Source organism: Eublepharis macularius, chromosome 1 (genome assembly GCF_028583425.1).
Source record: "Eublepharis macularius isolate TG4126 chromosome 1, MPM_Emac_v1.0, whole genome shotgun sequence".
Taxonomy (NCBI): domain Eukaryota; kingdom Metazoa; phylum Chordata; class Lepidosauria; order Squamata; family Eublepharidae; genus Eublepharis; species Eublepharis macularius.
In genome coordinates this window covers 16,359,735-16,382,645 of record NC_072790.1, presented here as the reverse complement: position 1 = coordinate 16,382,645, position 22,911 = coordinate 16,359,735, and the positions used below count along the sequence as shown (strand labels likewise).

General features: G+C 42.1%; 1 protein-coding gene across 2 annotated transcripts in view; it reads left to right on the top strand.

The window, feature by feature from the left end:
- MEIS1 (Meis homeobox 1) overlaps positions 1–22,911 on the top strand; it is a 190,223-nt gene that overhangs the window by 81,644 nt on the left and 85,668 nt on the right. For both annotated transcript variants that reach the window (XM_055002512.1, XM_055002595.1), the window contains exon 8: positions 9,767–9,912. In XM_055002512.1, coding sequence (XP_054858487.1) covers positions 9,767–9,912 — 146 coding nt within the window. The remainder of the gene's footprint in view (positions 1–9,766; positions 9,913–22,911) is intronic.

Below are 22,911 nucleotides of genomic sequence, written 5' to 3'. Positions count from 1 at the left end.
GGTAGGGAGCAAGTTGCCTGATCTGGCGGAGATGAAAAACCACAGACCTGGCAACTGCCGTGACCTGGGCCTCCATTGATAAGGAGGTATCCAGGACCACGCCCACACTCCTCACCACTGCTACAGGAGCAAGCAGCGACCCATCCAGGGCTGGGAGCTGGTTCCCAAGACCAGACAGTCCACGACCCAGGTGCGGGACCTCCGCCTTTGTAGGATCCAGTTTCAGTTGGCTCTGCTTCAGCCATCCTGCCACAGCCTCCAGTGCCCTGGCCAGATCATCCGGACCAAGCACTATGGAGCTTTTCCAATAGAATGTCTTCATTTTATGGACACTCAGCCGTAGCCATCGAGTATTGACTTACAAATGTTGAGAAAGCAAGGAGTGTGCGTACTGGCCCTTAAGTAGGGAAGCTACTTTTTAAAAAAAATTCAGTTGTGTGCATACATTTAATCAGTAAGCATTTCTTGAGAATTCCAAGCATCTAACTTAGACGCTTCCCACTTTTAAGAGCTTGTGAGTGTGCATGTCCTGTTGTTACAATAAAATGTGTGAAATGTTGCAATAATTAACTTTGGATATGCAAGGCTGATAGGGGTATCGACACAGTTAAAGTAGTATGAAACAAATAGCATTCTGTATTCACTCTCTGTGCAATGCAGTTAAATTGTATTTGCTTCCATTCAGTAGCTTAGATCCAAAGGTCCTATTGGGCAGGCAGGCAGGTGGGCCTGGGTGGGCCTTCCCCAGTTCTCCTATCAGTAGCACCCTGATACCTCCCAAAGTTGTTTTGGAGAGCCTCTAACTCTTTGGAGCTTTATACCATGTCTCTCCTTCTCATAAGGTGCTCAGGTTGGCATATAGAAAACCTGTGCCAAGACAGGCATGCAAATCATAACCATTAAACCTTGCAAAGTTCATAGAACAATTTAAGAGTTTAAAAACGTACTCCTTACTCCTAGACAGACCAGTGTGCACGCATATCTGCCATCAAGTCCCAACCAACGTACGTTGGCCCCAGCAAGGTGCTTTCAAGGCAAGTGAGAAGCAGAGAGGGTTTGCCAGTGCCTTCCTCTGCAGAATCTTCCTTGATGGTTGCCCATCCAAGTACTGACAGTGCTTAGCTTTTGAGATCCAATGAGATCGGGCTATAACATGCTGCCTTTCCTCCCAGGCAGACCAGCACTGAGTGTCAAATTTGGTCAGAAGCCCTGCTAAGTAGTACGGTCCGACCGTACTTCCTGAGTACCTGTGAGGGAGGTGAGTTCCCGGAGCCAAAGAAGAGGGGCTGCTACTAAAAATGGCTGTGTCCATGCAGAAGCAGATTTCAGATCTACAGGAGACAGAATGGCCAATAAGAGCTGTTGGGGAGAATGGTGTTATCATCACACAAGTTTTGATGGGGAGAGACGAATCTTTAAATACTTTGGTCTCGGGTCATGAAGGACTTTAAGTCAGAAATGTATTGGTAATCAGGGAAGATGTTTAAGCACAGGTGTCATATGTTTGATAGGAGCCATCACACTTTGCGCTCTTTGAAGTTTCTGTGTTTAATTAGTGAGCCGTACAAAGTTTACCAAAATTGCTCCTTTGATGCATCATATTGATGTTTGTGTACTATTCACTTCAGCATGTGAAACAACTTTGTTGATAATTAATTTAACGTATTGTTGAATAATGAACCAGAGACCAGAAAATGAAACCTGCTTTCCGAATTATAAATGTTTTAATCTGCACGACAAAGATGTATGTAACGTTTTGGATATAGCAGTTGTTAAATTATAAATTACAGTTAGTTAACCATTGTTTACATTTTTAAAAAACATCCTGCTCTTCCTCCAAGGAGCACAACCTGATATATGGCGCTTCTTCTTCCTATCTTATAATCCCAAGAATTCTGTGACTGGAGCAAAGATCTTCCCAAAACCTGAATCTCTCTAGCCATTGTATTGCTCTGGCTCTGTGACCAAGGCCACTAATATATTGTGATTGAAGCCAAGTGTTAAAAAGCTGAAAATCAAGAATGGAGGCTAGAAAGAAAAGTCTTCTGGATCTAAATTTAGGGGAAGATAATTCAAAGTACCTATGGTAATTAAATGTCTAACTTGCATTGACCTGTAGGCACTTAAGTGGTCTCTCAGACTTAGAAAAAATCCTGAACAATCAAAGATGTGAGTCTAAGGATATTTTGCTTAGAAGAGAATATGATGTTCCTCATATATGAGAATAAACACCAGAGGGAACACGTGCCTCCTATACATTTTTAAAACTTTGCTGTTTATTGAATGCAAAAGAAATAAATGAAATAAAATAAAAAATGCATTACCTTAAAGGACCATAAACTGCAGGCTGTATGTGGTTTTTATTGTTTCACTGGAACTGTGAGCAACACTCTAATCTAAAATCCAATAGTCTCTGGCCAGAGCAGATACTTTTATTGTATTAGATTCTTGAGCACAAGAATGTGCTACTGAAATGTCTTCTTCTAAGTGGCTAAAATGACCTTTAGTGTGAAAAATTGGAAGAAGAAGAGGAAGGGAGAAAGGGGGGGGGGGAGGAACAAGCTTAAATGGAATGGGGCTTAAAAGACTTTGGCAGGCTCCCCTGACAACAGCGCATTCCAGTCCAGGGTGCATTTTAAACGTTTCTGTAGGTATTTTTTCTCCTAATGCTGTTGAGTACATTTCTTCACATTTTCTCCGGCAAAAGGCTTAAAGTGGTGGATATAGATCCTTATCTAAAAATGGATCATTACGATCTGGAGTTTGGAATGCGGCCTTCCGTGCCTTGTATTCCTTGGCTCTGTAAATTCCAATGCTTTGTCATTTTTTCAGGCCTGTGAGTAAGGCTGAATTTTTCTCCCAACAGCTTTAATCTAATTTATCTTTCATAATCCAAGTGAAACAGCAAACTATCTGATGTTCTAAACAGCCAAGTTTTGTGAGCAAGCCTGGTTGGGGTTGGAGACTGAGAAAAAACAAAACTGAAATAGTGTGGACTTCTGAATGTATATTTTAGAGAAGAAATTGGTATGGTACGGTGGCAGCTAGCTTCACAAGAGGATGTTTGTGGCTTGAAGACACCACTGGGAGGGTAAAGGGTTGTTGTTGTTTTTTTTAAACAGATGATATTTTTAGCAAATGTGTGCATGGAAGCATTTTTTTCTTCAAGCATCATTATATTTTTTTTGCTGCTCCTTTTCTTTCTAGGGAATGCATAATTGTGAGGGATTGTGTGTACCTTCTAGACCCTCCTGTTTTTTTGCAACGTTGCTAGCCCTGTTGCCTCGTACAGCTAATGCTGTGATTCTTTGATGCTAAGATCATCCCACGCCAGCCTGGCAGAATAGCCCGTGGAGGATGCTGTCCATCAGTCATTTGTTATAACTTGAGTTGTGTCCCTGATGGGTTCTCATTTATAAAGATCTTCTATTCCTTGCTTTAGAAGCCAGGAAATGAAAAGCATAACTGAGATGTTTTTAGCTCCCATTAACTAAGAATATTTATCGACATCAATACATTATACTTGAGTGGATCCTACTCCTATCCTATCACTACATGGAGCATAGGTTGAAGGCTTCCTCCAGCATGAACCTTTCTCCAATTTAAATGATTCTTCTGTTAGAGGAAGGTAGGTTTGGGAGATTCCTGGACATTTGGGGGGTGGAGCTCGGAGAGGGTGAGGTGTGAAGAGGGGTCAGAACTCAGCAGGTTATAATGCAATAGAGTTCACCCTCCACAGCGACCATTTCCTCCAGGGGAACTACTCCCTGTTGGCTGTAGATCTCTTGTAATTCCATGAGATCTCCAGCCAGCACCTTGAGGTTGGCAGCCCTAGAGGAAGAGCCACTTCAGTTGGAGGAAGGGTTCTGAGACAGCTGGGGATCTATCCCAGTAGGGAGGCCATGTCTCAGCAAGTTCTTTTTTTAATTTTTAGAAAAAGTGGATATTTTAATCATCGTGGTATTCTAAACATGTTGCGCTGTCCCTCTTTATGATTATTTCCACCTATGGGTGCCATCTGAGATAAAACCAATGAGATCTGCCCTCCATATGATTATTGTAGTGCAGGAAGTGATCTCAGAGGAGCAGAGAGATCCAGATTCGTAATCTCCTGATGTCACTGTAAAGATATAAAGAAATAGTGCTGTTGCTTAATGGTTAATCAGCGCAGTCTAGCACCATCATGAAACAGCTGAGGCTTTGGACTTGGCATGCTGGCCTCATAACAGGCACAACCGAGTGCAGTGTTTCCTATGTTACATCCGGGATTAAGAGCATCAGGGATTTTGTTCCTGAAAAGTTGATTTCCAGTGCTTAGGCTTACCTCTCACGGCCATGGCATCCCTGCATCTAGACCAGACCCATTCAGATTGCAGGACTGAACGCTGTTCCATTATAAAATAAAAGTGCTCTTCACATAGACAAATAGACATCCAGGAGAAGGAGTCTTATGCCTCCCTGTCCTCATATATTGCAATACTGTCTCGCAGCATAAAACTGTTACGTGAAAACAAGTGGATCCTTCAGATTAGCTACTCTCCCTAACATCTAGTTTAAAAGCCGGATTTTTGTTTTGTGTAATGGAGGAATATTCAGTCATGTGAGTCCTAAGCCGTGGTCTGAAGTGGTGTAGCCCAGACACAGGCTTATTACCTCATTGAGAATTAGGCCATTCTGTCATTCTACGGCAACTAGTTAAACTGGCCTCCTGCAGAAAGTGGTTCATCGTATGTATTTTCAGATGCTGTTCATATTGACAGCAGCAGCAATGGAAGCAGGTCACAGCGAAGTGAATGGGATCTGCCACATGCTTAGGCACTGTATTTTTAACATGCAATTTCTGTCTAAAGACATTATGTTGTGGACTTCTAGTATGCGAACACAGATTTTTGTCTATATTTTTATAAAAAGCTTTATCTCTAATGCATTAGCAAGCTTTTGCTTAATGGATCACTTTTGGGTTTGGTTCCTGATGATATACACTAAACAACTCTTGCTTGTTTTATGTGGATTCTGTATAATAAGGTGTTACAAGATAGTAAAAAGTCCAGTAGCACCTTTAAGACTAACTAACTTTATTTAGGCATAAGCTTTCGAGAACCACAGCTCACTTCGTCAGGTGTTACAAGTGATGCTTAGTCCAAAATGTGTTGTGTGTAAATGTTGTTAACATAAGAAACAAGAGAGCCACTTTCAGATTGAATATTTAAACCACAAATGTTGCAGTCAGCAGATGTGTGAAAACTGATTCTTAACTGTCAGTTGGGAAAGCTGCTGTTTTAGGAAATACGTTAACTCCCTCAAGATCTCCAATTGGTTTGTCAACAAATCTTTACGGCTAATAAACAGAAGGTGTGTTGCAGAGGACTGGAATTGTAATTAACCTTTTTGGTGTGTCTTTTATTGTTTCTGTGTGTGCAGTTTTGAGGAGAAGGTTAGAAAGGGGGTGAGCAAAGGGAGGCAGAGGGGAAGTTGTAGGAAAGAAGGGGGCGGAGATTTGACCTGAATGAGAGGAACTCCTGCTGACATGGCCGGTCTGACTCATTGAATGACCTGAATACGATAAATGCTGCTTTATCCTCTCTTGAAAGGAACAAGATAGCACAGCCTAAATGCCTGGGTGTGCTTAAATAGGCAACTCCGGGATGTTTGAGGTGAGCTTGTTTGAAATCTGAGCTCTCCAGCAGTCTGGGAGTTGCCACAGGTCACCTGCCGTGCTCCGTGGGGACAGGCCCAGGAATTGGGCAAACTGTAGCACAAAATGCCTTTGTCGGTTGGCCTCTTTTGCTAGACTATGGCCTATAAAACATTGTAAAAATAATTCCTAAATATTATTTGAAAGGGCAAACGGGCCATGCTGAAAGCCTTGACAGCTTGACACGCACTGCATAGTTTTGATGGCTTGGAAAGTGAAGTGCGGAGCCAAGAACTCTAATTTTGCCTGTTACAAGGTTTGTAGTGTAACGCGTGCACTTCTTTCCTTCCTTTAAAATTGTGTCTAGTTGCCATGCAGAGTCCCGACGCTCCTAGCAATGTGACAGGCACTGAGTCTGCTTCAGTGATCTCAGATCCTTTTAGTCTAATTTGTGAAAGAGCAAAAAAAACCAGCCAACTTTTTCTTTTCTTTTTTGGTTTAGTGTTTAATAACAGAGGTTCAGGTATTTTTACAAGCGATCCACTCAGCACAGGTTTATTTTAAAATTACTCTGATAATGTAATGCAGTGCTTAAATAAGAAAGTAACCGTCAGTTCTTTCCTGGACAAAAGTAGAAGGGTTAGGATATTGTGCTGGTCAAACCTCCTCAGTGACCGCAACAGAGATGCCACTGGAGAGCTCAAGTGCGACATTAGAATGTTGCATATGTGCGACACCCATTCCAGCAGTGCCCTTGAATAGCCAAAGGCCATTTTTAAGAGCCTCTGGCCCCTCAGTCACTGGCCTGCTAGTTAATTGCCACACGGACTTCCTGACACATGGACAGATAATATGACATTTTCAGTTTCTGTCACTAGCAAACGCCACAGCGTTGTTTGCACCAGTTGCTAAGAAGCTGTCAGAAACCATTAGCGGTTGGCGAGAGCTGCCCTGTGGCACTTCCTCCTGGCATCAGCAAAACGAGCATAAATCACCCAGTGGAGCAGCCTTACTGCTGTACTAATGAGGCTGTAAGCTTGTTTATGGACTAGCATCATTTTTATGATTATTTCCACCTTTTCAGCTTGCCTTCATTGGCGGCAGGAGAAGTCAGCTTCAGGAACGAAGTCACCGCTGACATATCACAAATGTGGTTTGTAGCTGCTACCATGTGGCTGGTCAGTGGCCGTGGGCCTTCAAGTTTTGTTTGGTGATCTGTTAAAAGGGAGGGGCAGCAGGAGAGGGGAAAGCGTTCTCAAGAGACCTTAGAGGTGACTGTATCGAATTGCAGAGTGAATGGAAATGCCATTTAGACTTTTAGCTGAGATTTCTTTCCCCTTTAGATAGCATCAAGTTTCATTTTTTTAAAAGAAGTGGAAGTGGTTAAACGATGTATTGAAACCTAGGGAAGTAATTTCTTCCGAAGGACTCCGTTTCATTAATTTGCTTTATCCTTCCCTTATCTTCGGTTGGATAGGACCAGAGTTTATTGTTTTAAGCTCCTCTGAACACGCACAAGTATTTACTTGGGATTGAAAGCATTTGCTTCCAATGAAAACCTTGTCTTAGATTACAGCCCAGCAGTGTAATTCCCCTCCCAGATGGGAGCAAAGTAGCTGTATTTGCCTAAAAACAGTAGGAAGAACAAACTGTGCATTAAGCCAAGGCTGTTTTTGGCTAGAGCTAATGATGTAACAGAAACCTTTTATTTGGGATAGGTCACTGCCTAGGATTGAAGGCGGTTGGTCTGGCTTTTGCTTGAAAGGTTTCTCCATTGTATCTACCTAAGTCTTTGCTTTAAAAAAGGAGGTGGTGGGAGGGGGGGGAGATTCTGTTCCTAATGTTTCTGCTTTCATACAGCAGAAATAAACAGGAAAGGTTCTGGGAAGTGTTATACACGGAATGCAGAAAGCTTCCCCCCTCCTAATGGAGTATATAATTCAGGTGCCCTGAAGGCACAGCTTTCAGGAATTCTTTTGCCTGGGGTAATGGAGTGCTGGGGCTGCTTTAAGGTCTTGATTATCTATTGATGCACAAAGCTTGGGGGAAAAAAGTCATCTCCGTTGGATTATAGTAGATATTTCCATAAATTATCAATGAATTCTCTTTCTAGCCAGGCATAAGGCATTGCTTGCTAAAATAATCTGCAGGAGGGGCTTGAAAAGGGCGAAGAGTATTTTTTTCCCCCTACAGCAGCAACAACAAAAAATACAATAGGCAGAGAGCAGTAATGAAAGACAATGTCATTAGGCTAGAAGCCCTTTACTTTTAATCAATGGCCGCCTAATATATTTCTCTCCTCTCTCTCCCCCACTCCTGCCCTGCTTGCCTCTCAAACTACAGAAAGTGGATTAGTTCATGGAAATTTTAAATGCTGTTGAGTTGTTTGCTCATGTTTATTTTATGAATCATTATTTTATATGGCGAATTGCTTCTCTGAATAAAAGCCTTTCAAAGACTTTTATCAGGCTAAGACATCTAAACTCTTTCTGAAAGGCCCCGTTTTAGAAATATGAACACTTTGAGTCGGGCCTTTCATTAAATATGGAACTGTACATAATGGCAGTCACAAATATTCTTTAAACAAAATCCATTTAGGTTTTTTTTTTTTAAGTCTGTGTTTCAGGTCATTATTTTGAAGGATTAAATTCCCTCCCTTTTTGAAAAAAAAAAAGGAAAACCACCTTTCTTTGATTGAGATTATTTCTTTAATTGTTTTTGTCTGGGGAGCAGAGATGGCACTTGCCTCATTACTTCAAAATGCGACACCCTCATGAAAATTTGGACTGCCAAAGCACCAGTGTGACAGTTTGTGTGCAAAAGATGAAAGGGCAAAACAAATCATTATGTGAGTTTGTTCTGTAAACTGCTTTTTGAGTTTTGAGTCTGCTGTCCTCTTCTGCAACATTTTGTTGCAGTGTGAAAAAAAAAAAGGCAGGACAGGAGGAGTACACTATTAACAAACATTGCTTGCTGTTTTTTTTTTTATTCCTGTGTAAATTAACACACTGTTAAAGACCATCACCAAATGAATACCATTTGCTCTAGTCTACTGGGGTCCCACTGAGACAAGCCCTTAATATATGTGTATTCAGATGTTACCTTTATGCTGATTCCCTTATTTTTGCCATATTTTGAACCAAGTGCAGAATATTAAATGGCTATCGTTTTTTTGTTTGTTTGTTTTCTTGGTTCCTGAAGCAGTGAGCTTATAGCCTATAAAATTGTGTTGGTTTTTGAGGTGCCACTGGACTCGAATTTTGTTCTAGTACCTACCGACTAATACATCTACCCCCCCCCCCCAAATTATTTCCTTGTGTTTTGGACTCGAATTTTGTTCTAGTACCTACCGACTAAAATTATTTCCTTGTGTTTTTACTTTTTACAAATCTCACCCCAGGAGAGGTAATTGCCTAACTGCAATTTGGCTAGAAGTGGGAGTTGGGTGTGGGGATGCGGCCTCCCCCCACAATGCTTTATGAATGAGAGCTGCATTTTACCCTTCAGGGGAGTTATCATTGGGGTGGCTTGCCTGTTAGAGCTGTTAGGAAGGGTGTGCATGTGCAAAGGGCAAGAACATGCATGCCCTTAGGCCAGAAGCTTCTGAACAGCCACATGGCTTTGGCGGCATCCAGAAGCCTTGGATGGAGTTGAATTAGCTGGAATGTGGTTTTGGGTTACACATGGATTCTGATAAAAAGATCTCTCTGGGGAGAGGGGAGAGCACACTGTGGATTCAGAGCCTCAGATGAACAACAGATGAACAACAACTTGGTTTATCCGTTGTTAAGTTGCACATTAAAGAGAAAACTCTTCTTTGCTTTTTAAGACTGTTTGCCTGTGGAAAGAAGAAAGTTGAACTTGACATGCTAATTAAAATTAGAGATACGGCTGATGCATTCGCAAAGAGGTTCCCCTCCCCACCGAAAGTCAGAACTGAACTCGACACAATTATTTCCACCCATCGAGTACAGCGTGAAATAATTTTGAAACCATCATTTATTAAACTATTTGTTACACGTTGAACAAACAAAAAAAACCCAAACAAACCCATTGCCCCCAAACTTAGGCTGTCAGTAAAAGTATCTCAAGATAGCACAAAGTCAAAAATTTGATTCACTATATTTACAGGTGACGGCTTGGACAACAGTGTAGCTTCTCCCAGCACAGGTGATGATGATGATCCAGATAAGGACAAAAAGCGACATAAAAAGCGTGGCATCTTTCCCAAAGTAGCCACAAATATCATGAGGGCATGGCTGTTCCAGCATCTAACAGTAAGTGAACTCTAGATCCCGTACACGAAATGAAACATGTTGTAGCTGCGGCAATAGAAAATGGAAAGATCGATTATGATTTGTCGCAGGAGCGTAATGCCTAATGGAGGCAGAGTGCGAAGGGCGCCTGTTGAGGTTGCTTGCATTTTGTATCTCTTCTTAGCGAGAGGAGGGCACAATTATTTAATACATATGGTTGCCTTTTTAAAAAAGGGAATTTACAATTACAATGAATGTTACATTAAGAAGATTAAAGATCAGTATTTTTCTTTGCTGCGTTTGTTGCTTTCGTGAGCAGCTTCTGCTTTTAAAAGTTTAAAAAACAAAACACACCAGTCCCAGTGGGCTCAGTCAGATACCAATATCTTTAAGGGAAATGGCAGTGGTGGTATTTGTTTTCTTACTCAATATGTAAACACCGCAGAAGGATAATCTGGTTCTAACCATTGTAGTGGCAATGGCTATTCTGAGGTTTTGAGAATTAATCACCCCAGGAGATCCACATTCTTGGATGTATAAACACCCGAACAATATGTCTCATGATGTTCTTTTAATACAGATTGTTCTCTTGAAGACCTTTTGCTTAGGGAAGCTCCATTCATTTGCCAGAGTTGTTGTCACTGAGGGGTTTGGCCATGCCCACTCAAATCATGCAGGCACACATGTTACAATGCTGTCTGTACTCATGTATTTGAAACGCTAAGGTTTATGGCTTAGGTGCTGCGCTTTCCTTCCACTTCATCTATTGCAGAGGGGCTATATGCTAGGCTCTTTCTACTTGTTGAAAGACTCTGGTCTTGCATGGATAGCAACACCTAGTGCCTGTGGAAGTGGAAGGTAAGGAAGAGGATCCAAACCCATAAAAGTAATATTCAAGTATCAGATGATAATTTCATGAAGCCATACATTTCACCCTGGGAGGAGGGATTTTGACTCTCCATGAACTATAAGGTTTTGTCTTTCTGTGTTTGAGATTTTCTGAGGCTAAATGCATGTTTTTGTTTGGCTGCCATTGACAGAGATTCTTCAGGCATGTTCAAGGGCTTTTGTGTGTCTATTACGGCGTCTTTATCTTTTCCCCCTCTTGGACAACCCACACAAATGCCCCAGCTACAGTATCTAGTCTTGCATCAGGAAACTTTTGAAGTGTCCCCCAAATGTCAAAGGCAGCTTGCCACACAGCATCAGCAGAGGAAGAGTTATGAGAAATAGTTGTGAGGTTCTCTGTATTGTGGACATTGTGTTGTTTATAATCCTAGGAGTGTATGTTTGCAGTAGCTGTAATTGCAAATGATGTCTCTGAAAATTTCCAGTAGTATTCTTAGTATTCTTGGTTACCTTTATGCAGCGCAAGGTCATTATGGGCTGGCATAATATTTTTCCAAAATGCCCTTTATGAAGGCAAGAGCAAAGGTTTATGTAAACCATGCTTATATGTACATGCTTATAATGTAGCGGAGTGACGGACAAAGATCTGGGAGGCCCTGGTAGCTTGTTGGGTGACCTTGAGCCAGACACAAAACCATTTGGGAGAAATGAAAGGAAATAAAAAATGTAAAAAAAAAATTGTATAAAAGAAGTGAAATAAAAAATAAATAAAATAAATCATTCTTCCTGGCCTCACTTCCTTCTGCTCCTAAGATAGAATGGATTGAAAACAGATTTACAGATGAGTCCACAGAACTTATTGTGTTGATCAATATGCCTAGGTGAGGTAGTTTTTGGAAACAGTATGTGTTTTTGGTTCTCCAAAGATGGTTGGTTCTCCAAGGATTAATGGTTCTCGAAAGGCTATTATACATTCCTCTGCCACCATGGTGAAGCATTCGGGAGGGTAGCATTACTCAAAGCTAATTGATGGCAGCCTTGTGGGTATGCACAGCAAAACTTGGCGGATGCTTACAGGTGAAAGAGCAGTGTCATAACTCATCCATGCCACACTTACAATCATTGGGGTGGATTCAGCCACCCTCTGAATAACTTTCCTCTAACTTATGTGGCTCTTCCTCTAACAAAAGAGCCAGTTAAGTTGGAGAAAAGCTCCTTTGACTGGAGGAAGGCTTCAAACCTGAGCCAAAAGGAAAGTTTGGAGGGGGGTAAATATTTCAATAAATGAATGAAGGAATGCATAGATTTTGGTCAGAGTGGTAGGACAGGGTAATCAGGGTGGATAAAATCAATGATTTTTTTAAAAAAATCAAAAAAATCAGATTTTTAAATTTTAATCGGATTTTTTAAAATAAGATATTTTTTGAGGAAAGTCTATCTAAAGAAAGTTTTCTGTTTAAGATACATTATTGTCCAAAGATTATCATCATGAAATAAGGATTAGTTTTTAATTATGTAGCACGAAGCTGTATATTCATGCAATGTTTACATTTTTTGGTAAACGAATTCCATTAATCCATGCACAATGTCATGCTCTTCCAGAGGTTTCTATAAGATTATTGGGCAGTTTTTCTATCTAGAAGGTGTTATCACTTTATGCTTGGTTTTACAGTTCTCAAAACTCTGAATTTGTGTCTGCAGAGATTAATCATGTCTCTTCTTCACAGCAAAAAGGTTATAAAATAAACATACACAGTTGAGAAAAAGACCTTAATCCCATTGTTCCTTTGCAAATCTTTGTACACACAACCAACCCCTTACCACTTAAGTGGTAAGTTTCAAAAAATTCAATGAATGGAAGATTGTTGGGAGTGGAATAGATCTGCACAAGAAGCTAAGTGTGAGGAGCCTTTATGTAGAAAACCATGATTTAAATCTAGTCTTACTGATCGATTTGATAGGCTCCAACCTTTTCTCATACCTTCAGATTGTTCATTTGCCTTTCCATTGAATTAATATTTTCAGCAGCATCAAAGATTCTGGCTAGCTTATCAGTCTGTTTTTTAAAAGTTTTAGGAGAAGAAAGCACCGGGGGGGGGGGCACAGGGGGGCAAAACATTGCTGTCAGAGAACTTGCTAGTGTGTATAACACTAATTTTGGAGTCTTTGTGCAGCTCCTCTGGAATTGAGACTGAGACAAAACACTCATAGAAGAAATCTTGTCATCATTAACTCTTTTAATTGTGCAAAGCTCTTCCCAACATACTCTTCAGGGTTAAAGCTACAAACTTCCCCCCACAGTTACCAATTAAGTGTCATCCTAAACAGAGTTCACACCCTTCTTAAGGCTGTTGAAGTCAATGACCTTAGAAGGGTCTAATTTTGCTTAAAATTGCGCTGGATCTAACAGAAGACTTATTGTTTTCTGCATGTGCAAAGCTATAGTGCAAGGTGATTTTTGATCATGTTAATATTGCAGGGATATACTAGGGATTCTACTAGACCTCGTACTATTTCTTGCATTAGCAAAATCGGGTTCAGTATGTTTTTTCTTTCCTCTCACGCTTTGCTAGATCCAATCATTAATGATTAAATTGGAGATTTGAACCTGGGTCGCTCTGTCTTTTTGTTTGTTTTAACCAAAAACTTTCCAGCACGCCATGCAGGCCTGGAGACATACAGTAGTCGGGGATAACTCAACTCCCAGAGTGCTGTGGCTGGACTGTTGGAATACCGGATCCAGTAACCTTCACACCCACTGGGCACAGTTTGTATAGGAAAAGGAACTGAACTTCTCAAAGGTCATAACAGATGTAGCTCAGTTTGTAAAGACATGGATTTGTCAAAGCTAATTGACAGGTAAAAGGATATTTCCCCCCTCTTGGGGGTTATATAGCTAGAGTCCACAAGCTTTACTGGAACATCAGTTGCCCTATGTGAAACCACCATGTTCACTAGTGCTGCCTGGAGTAAAAGAGAGAAAACCTTGACATACTGAGATGCTGTGCTGCTTACTGAGGACGAAACGTTGCTTTGACAAATTGCTGAGGCTAATCCATCATTTATAGGCAGGGCTTTTTTTCTGGGAAAAGAGGTGGTGGAACTCAGTGGGTTGCCCTTGGAGAAAATGGTCACATGGCCGGTGGCCCCGCCCCCTGATCTCCAGACAGAGGGGAGTTTAGATTGCCCTCCGCGACATGCGGTGCAGAGGGCAATCTCAACTCCCCTCTGTCTGGAGATCAGGAGGCGGGGCCACCGGCCATGTGACCATTTTCAAGAGGTTCTGGAACTCCGTTCCACCACGTTCCCGATGAAAAAAAGCCCTGTTTATAGGACTGATTTGATTAAAAATGTGGGCTCCCTAAATTTAATATAGGGAGAATGAAAGGAGATGGTCTGTCCCCACCCCCCTGCCTGCTATTTCCCCACAAATTCGGCATGCCGGCCACACAAGTTTTTTAAAAATTCTTCCCTTAACACCCCCTCCCAAAGTTCTGACCAGCACGGCTGACTGGTATGTTAATCTTCTTCATGGTCCCTGTGAAGTCCCACAGGGTGTAACAGAAGTAGCTTATTGTGAAATTGTTTTGATTCTGTCAGATATATTATCAACCTCATATCCCTAGTCATGAGCGCTGGGAACTTTTTTCTCCCAAATAACGAAGGCTACTGATTTCAGTATGCAAGCAAGAACCTCCTGTTAAAAGATGTTCCTCTGGCACATAAATGCATGAACAAAACATAAAGATACCGTGTCATACATCTGGAAGAAGCGTGTGCTGTCATGTTCACACGTGACAATTTGGGATGGAATTAAAAAGTCAACATTTCAGTATATGATTCTGTCTAGGCCGTGGCACTGAATTTCTTTACCAGAATGATACAGATAATGACCTTCGCCTTTCTGTTCAGTGTTTAGTGATTTGAAAATGAAAACAGAATAGCAATGCTAGGAGTTCTTGTGCTAGTATCTCAAACCCAGCATTCTGTTTGGCTAATAGTACTTCTTAATTGGGCTATTACCTCAAAGGAATACTTTCAAGGATTTAAAAAAATACTTGCTCATAATTATAATATTAATACCCATCAGTGGCATGGAATTAAATGACACAGACAGTAATTGGTATATCTGTCATGCTAATGATGAGTGGTTGGAATGATTTGAAATAAATGAAGAAACAGTGTGTAATCTTTAAAAATAGTTTTTGCCATCTTAGCCAGAGTGCCTGAGACATTCTTCTAGATGGTGATTTTGTCCCCCCTCCCGCCCCCGCAAACACACACATTCTTGTAAGCATACCAAAGTGATTTCAGCCACTTATATTCCCCAGTGATCTCACGCAGCTAGTTTTCAGCAATGCTGTTGTAATAAGTTTGCTTTCTGTTTCTTTAATGTTGTTCACATGGAAGAGCACAGTCCTGTTTTGACATTGCCATGAAGGGAAGATTATCATCAGCACATTTACGGAAGTCCCTCTGGGTGGAACCCGTTTTCTATATCCGCAGCCCTTCCTTTTTTGGCAAAGCACAACTATTTAGTTGTTTGTGGGTTGGTTGTTGTTGGGCTCCATTGACTGACGATCAGATTCCAAGGGCCAAAGATGTCTCCAAGGGCTGAAGAGAGCCAATTTGGTGTAATGATTAAGAGCGACAGGATTTTAATCTGGACAGCCAGGTTTGATTCCCCACTCCTCTGCTTTAAGCCGGCTGGGTGACCTTGGGACAGTCACAGCTTCTTGGAGCTCTCTCAGCCCCATCCACCTCACAGGGTGATTGTTGTGAGGATAATAATAACACACTTTGTAAACTTCTCTTGAGTATGGCATTAAGTTGTCCTGAAGGGCGGTATATAAATCGAATGATTTTATTATTATAAGGAGCCAGTCTGATGTAACAGAGTGTAGAACTAGCATATGGGAGTCCCAGTTTCAAGTCCCCACTCTGCCCGGGATGCTTGTTGGGTGGCATGGGCCAGCCACCCCCTCTCCGCCTAACCTGCCTCGTTGGGTTATTGGGTGGATAAAATGGAGGAGTGGAGGAGGATGGAAGCTACTCTGGGTTCCAACTTGGGAGAAGACAGGCTATAAATGGAGTAAATAAGTAATACCCCGACCTTCAGTGCATTGTGGGGGGGAATCTGGGTTTTCTGAATGTGGTCTCTTGTGTTAAAGGGTCCCAAATAAATTATCAGGGTATGCTGTCGTTAATGCTGCAAATGTCTTACAGTAAGAAAAGCTATTGGAAGTGTTGGTGGCCCATAATGAAAGTCCACAGCCTCCTTTTAGACAACACTGCTTGATTTTTCAGGAGGTAAATAGGGGAGGGGACGTGGCTCAGAGCTAGAGCTGAAAGTCTCAGGTTCAATCCAGATCAGACCAGATAGTGAAAGACTTCCAGCCAAAGATTCGGGAGAGCCGTTGCCAGTCGGAGTAGATGATACTGACCTTGATAGGCCAATGGTCTAACTTCGTGTGTTCATGCGTGTCCCAAATAAGGCAATCTTCTCCTTGGCTCCTCTTTTTCAGCACCTTGGAGAAAAGTGATAGAACCCCGAAAGGGAAGGTGGTGAATTATAAAGTAGAAAGGGGGCCTAGTAAATTCCTGTTAATTCAAGCCCTCTTCAGGAGTCAGAATTGAAAGCAATAGCAGGTTGGGATTTGGGTGAGTTCCTCTTTAAGTATCATAATGTGGTGTAGCAGTTCAGATATTTGACTAGGACTGTGGAGATCCAGGTTCGAATGTCCAGTGGGCCATGAAGCTCTTTGCCCATGTCCTTGGGCCATCCTTCTCTCTCAGTCTAACAGAGTTGTTCTAAAAGGGGCAATGGAGAAGCAAGTACAGTGCTCTGAGTGCCTTGGAGGGTTAGAATATAATGTGACGGAATGGCTGTGCTTAGATTTGGTATATCATCTGGTAAGAAGATTTTTAGGTCTGTGGGTTCAATGGAAGCATGTAATGCTATCAGTTTCAAAACAAAAGTTTTAAAATAAATGACTCCAAATGCGAGCGGAGAGGGAATGTATAGAAAAGATACCCTGTGTGCCTATTAGCTTGTTGGGTGGAAGAATATGCGTGGCAGCAGAAAAGTAAATTGCCAGTCTGGTAATTACTGGATTAAAAGAGCAGCCACCTCACCCTCTGAATGCTTCCCTGGGAAGGGAGTTTCAAAAGACAGTGTCACATGGCTGAGAGAGCTGTGTCCCTGCTTGTTCTTGCCAACCTGACCTCAGTCAGGGAAGGGATTTGGAGCAGTGACTTCTCTGAGGATCAGTATATGGGGAGGATGTTCAAGCAGAAAGTAGGTGGCTATTTTCAGTAACGGGGGCCCAGACCGCTTAATGGCTTTGAAGTTACAGGTATTACTTTGCTAAAAATAAGAGCACTATACTGCTTATTTCAGGCACGTTTTGGTTTATGCAGGCAACTGCATTTTGCACTAATTGGAAGTTTTGGACAGTCTTAAAAGGCAGCCCATATAGAAATAGTGACAGTAGTCCAGTATGAATGCTACCAAAGCACTTTCTTGAGAATCTATTATTCTTACTTTTTAATACCTAATTGTCAGGCTTAGACAAATCTTGCAACATATTTTATTGCATACTTATCATTCAAACACACTGAAGTTGTATGGTACTATATAGTGTTAAGCAATTGAGTAAGAGTGTGAAAATGGGTTAAAAGCTATATTTTAAGAGTACCAAAACATAAATTTTAGATTTTCAGACACCCTTTCTGGAAGTAAACTGCCATGATAGAGGGAGAAAATAGAGCAGGCCAAATGATTTCTCCAAGAAAATCTCATCAAGCAGATCTTGTGTAAACTTAAACTGCATTTAAAATTGCATTTATAGGCTAGTTCAGTGAGAAGACAGCCCGTTATCCATAAACCCACCTGGGAACTTAACTCTTTGTAGACTCTACAATACCTTCCGAGTGCTCATTTTGTTGCAAAAGCAAGATGCCTTCCTCAAGTAATGGTAATATCTGCTTAGAAATAATATAAAAGTACTTTGCCGTACTGGTGCACAGTGGTATATCATCACATTAACAGTAGCTGAGAAGAAGAGTCAGCTGCAAATCTGGAAATCTCCTATTCCAGCTTTGCAGTTCTGTTTCGTAATTAGTTATATGCACCTCCCTCTCTGTCCAGCCGTCAGTGGCCTAAAAGAAAAAAAGAACCACACTTTGTAAAACTTTCCTGCCTGGTAGCCTAGGGATGACTTGTCTTTGTGGATAACCCAATTTGGGACATGAAGAAGTTTGGGGTGGATTGTAGGGAGCTGCCGAAAATAACTTGTTGTACTTCACAAACCTCTGAATCATGCCCCTCAGCTTTTAATGTTGCTAGTAGTAAATTTCTCAGCTGGCTCACCCTTTTATCTCATACCTCCTGATCCCAAAACGCCAAGAGTAAGCTGTTAGTCATATCTGTTTTGAGGTTTTGTTTCTGCCACAAAATGAACTTCTCTTATTTCCAATGGACAGAGCAAAACTCTTGCCTTGACACCAAGCTATAATATTTCTCCTGTTACAGGTTTTTGCAATAATCAGGGCTTTTTTTCTGGGAAAAGAGGTTGTAGAACTCAGTGGTGGAACTCAGGACCGCACAATGACGTCACTTTGGGTCAGCTGGAACAAGGGGGGAGTTTTAAAAAGTTTAAATCGCCCTTGGCGAAAATGGTCACATGGCCGGTGGCCCCGCCCCTGATCTTCAGACAGAGGGGAGTTTAGATTGCCCTCCGTGCTGCTCCAGCAGCTCGGAGGGCAATCTCAACTCCCCTCTGTCTGGAGATCAGGGGCGGGGCCACCGGCCATGTGACCATTTTCAAGAGGTGCCGAAACTCTGTTCCGTGTTCCAGCTGAATAAAAGCCCTAGCAATAACCAAGGCTGACTCCTGGAAATAATTTTGCTGGCCTAAGTCACAGGGGGCCTGAGCTTTTCAGTGCACAGTTCCAGCCCCATATTCCTATTCTGCAGGGTTTTCTGCATCTTTTTGCCTTGCCTTTGTAATACCTGAACATAAGCCAACTACAGAAGGAAGCAGAAAGTGATGACTTTCTCAATTCCCAACCAAAAATCACTAAAGCCCACATAATACCAAACACTTCTCACTGCAGGGTGATACTGATGTAAACAGCATTTTGCGCTTTCTGTATTCTTTTTACAACTGCGTGTGATAAATGAGCATAGGAGAGGTTTTTCCTTTGAATATTCAGGAAACGGATACCTACTCTCCTTCAGCCAGTACTGGGGAAGGTGCCATGTGACTTACATTTGTACAGTCAACAAGCAGGTACTATTAGAACAGGCCAAACTTGGAATAATTCGTAGGATGTTTATTTAGAATAGTTTTTGACAAAATGCAGTAGCCTAGGCAATCACTTTGGGTACCAAAAGTCATGAAACGAGGTGGAATTCATTGGCTAAACTATTCCTGCTTCCCTGCCTTACCTTCTGACACAACCGCTCTTCCAGCAACAGAGAAATTGTTTTGATTCCCTAATAAATGGCACATCATATGTAAATGGGGTTGCCAATCTCCAGGCAGGATTTGGAGATCCCCCCAGAATTACAACTGATCCAAGCACATCCCTTTCCAAACTCTTCTGCCCTCTGCCCACCACCTCTGCAAACTCTAGTTTAAGCTCTTTCTGACTGTCTCTTTTTTCCTTTAGCATTTGGCCATTTTAGTTCAGACCATGAGAATTTGGACAACTCGCAGGAAGTCAGCTTTTTTGTAGCTTGCATTTTGACCTGCTCTAGCCTGAATTCTTCCTTTCTTCCGCATATTCCTAGTTACGTTAGATAAATACTACTTAAGCCCTATAGGTCAGGGGAGGGAAGAAAGAAAGAAAGAAAGAAAGAAAGAAAGAAAGAAAGAAAGAAAGAAAGAAAGAAAGAAAGAAAGAAAGAAAGAAAGAAAGAAAGAAAGAAAAAATTTTGCCATTGAGTGTTTCTGCCCCTCTCGTTCATTCCTCCCTGAACTCTTTTCCATGTCTCTGTTTTCCTCTGACTTGATGAGTTGACAGAACCAGAGACCAACCAGCCAATAGTAAAAACACTAAATTTATGTTTAGCTCAATGGCATTTGAAATAAAAATTCAAAGGAAAAAGATCCTCATTTTGGCTGGTTGGTTTGTTCCTTTACTTCAATGTGGATGTGTAGGTATGTGATGAACAACTACAGATAGATGAAAATGTTCTCCTACTGGTTTTTGAATGTTGTGTTTTTTTATATCAGGTTTATGTCCATTTATTCTTCTGCGAGGAGGCGGATCTGTTTGTCCAATAGAGAGAGCTGGAGGGCGTTGCTGAGATGGCATATATAACACTGGAAGATGAACTCATGTTATAGCTGGTGTTGTTAGGTCCAGTGATTGCCAAAACACATATAGCAGGGATAAGCAGTGCCCACTTTGCGTGGCGAACAGCAGCATGCCAGGTCACTGTGCTTGGCTCACAGACAGCCATGATGATCCTCTGGGGTGCTGACGACACTGCTGGAGTTGGTGGTTCGGGAAAGGGAGACAGGCATCGTTTATGTCCATCATTGGTCAGGTAGACAGGTAGTGGTGTTTGAAGTCTGAAAGGGTCAACAGGCTCACCCTCACTGAGGAATAGCCTTGGTAGAGGGCACAGTCATCCATACTCCACCCCTTAGGAAACAGGGGAAGTTGACATTCTGCCTCCTTGAGAGCCAGTGTCATGGAGTGGCTAGAGTAAAAAACAAGGATCTGGGTGACCCAGGTTCGATTCCCCTCTCTGCCTCCTGGGCGGCCTTGGGCCAGTCACACCTTCTGAGCCTAACCTACCTCACAGGGTTGTTGAGAGGAAAGAAGTGGAGGGGGGAGAGAAGAGAATGAACGAAAAAAAGAAGAAAATGGGAAAAAAAAGAGACCACTTTGGGTCCACATTGGGAAGAAAGACCGGATGTAAATGAAGTAAACAGTTTTTAAAAGGCAAAGCCAGACTGAGTTTGGGAGGCCTGGTCAGCCTAAGGCTGATTCATTGCTGCTACCAACAGTCACATTTGTGTGATTAGTTCTATGCTGCTCTGGTATCCTCTCGGATCCAGTTTGTGTGGTAAGCCATACGCCATGCCTGCCTGGGAGCCGGTGGTGCCGGCACAGGTCTGCATCAAACAGTCCACGGGTCAACCGGCGAGGAAAGCCTGTTTAAAATGGTGCCACAGCCGCATGGAGCTTTGACTGCACAGGTGGGATCTTTGGTGGTAGCTAAACCGCTGAGATAAACTCACAGGCAGCAGTGGCTCTTTCTCACTTGGGAATTGCATGGAGGTTGTTTGTGCCTACATCCCTCATTACGACGATGTGAGAGGCCACAAGTTGAAGCCACTGATGGAAGGATTCCTCCATTTCCAATAATATATTTGGTCGGTTCACTTCATTAGCACTTCTCTGTTTTGCCATTCACCTCAAATACAGAGCATGAGCCTTGAAGCCAAAGATAATTGCTTTAAATTACAGGCAATGATGTTATTTAAACTACTTATATCCCACCTTTGCCCCAGAGGGATCAAGCTGGCTTACAACCATTATGCCAACAGGTACCAATAATTACATTTAGAATGCATCGCTAAAAATACCATTACCAGCCCAAGACTGCCAAAATAAAATAAAGAGACAGTAGCATTTTATCTGCACTGACAAAGGAATATCCCACAGTGTCAGAGGAATGCCAGATTTCTCTCTTTTTTCAAGACTAATAGGAACGCCTGGTTTCCTTGGCCAGCTCATGAATTTGGGGCAATAACAGAAAAAGCTTCTGCCCAGCCCAGGGAGGATGAAACAGCGAGTAGGAGGGGATGCGAGGGAAGAGCTGGCACACGGGTTCCTCGAGCAAGAGGTGGTATGTGGGTAACAGGTTGTATAATGCCTTTGAAGTAAAAAAAAGATCAGTAGTGTAGATTAAACCTTGAAATAGATTGGCAGCCGACACAGTTGTTTCAGAACAGGTGCAACGTGCCCGTGTTGGCTTTTCTCAGCCAACCATCAGCCACCTGCAAATTGAATGAGTTCAGTTTTCTGAGTTGCTTTTAAGGGAAGCCCCACCGAAAGTGAGTAGCTAATGATCCAATCTTGAGATTACAATAGCGTGGGTTGACGTGACCAGATCCGCTGAATCAAAAGGAAAACGATTTGTGAGTAAGATAGAATTGATTTTTTTTTTGTTAGGAATAGAGCCGCTGAGCTGTTCCTCCATGACAAATTTGGGCTAAGAGCACCCCTCAACTCTTCATGTGAATTATGCCATCCACCACGATCCTTGTAGGATTTCAGCCTTACCAGGCAACATCACCTCTCTCTTACCTTGGTTACTTTTCAGCTAATTCCCTCTTAGCCACTTGACAGCAGCTTCCAAACATTGGCTTAGAAGTAGCCCCTGTCTGGGGGCTTAGTGAACGAAATAGAGAGTTGGGCAAATTGTTGACCAGCCATCCCCAGAGCTCCCAAACATCTCATTGAACAGTGTGATATTAAAGAGCTTGGGCAGCAAGACTGAACCCTGTGAAACTCCGCAAGTCTGATTGTAAGCTTTCTGTATATTTTGTGTGTGTGTGTGTGTGTGTGTGTGGGCATGAATGTATATGATTGTGATGTTATGTGTATATTTAACAGTTTAGTTGTTCTTTCCATCAGTCACGTGCACCCCTTGCAAACAGCAGCGTTTCCAATTTTGTGTGTATTAGTTCATAGTTATGAATGATTCCTCATTACTTCGGAATACAGCTTTGTAGCTGCCACCACACGGCAGAGGTTGTTAAACCCTCGAGTATTGTTTAGCCACAGCTATGATGTGGGATAATCTTAAAGCCGGCAGTAACGAGAATCTTAGGATTTGTGGGAATAAAATGGAATTTTAGTTACGTTTTCATAAACAGCAGCTGTAGCCCCCTCCCGTTACTGGTAAACAATTATATTACTCGCATCAAAACGGCACCGCATTGCCTTTTAAGTTACTCCACCTGTCCGTACCAATGGACTTTCCAGTGCGAGAGCATATATACCTGCAGTGCCCTTCCCTCTGCTGAAGATGCTGTTTTTCGATGTCACGTGGTGCCTGGGCTGCTGACGCTGGTGGTACGGGAGGATCAAGTCCACTTAAAAAATGTCTTTATTTAGTTCTGGCTGTTGTTGCTGCAGACTTGT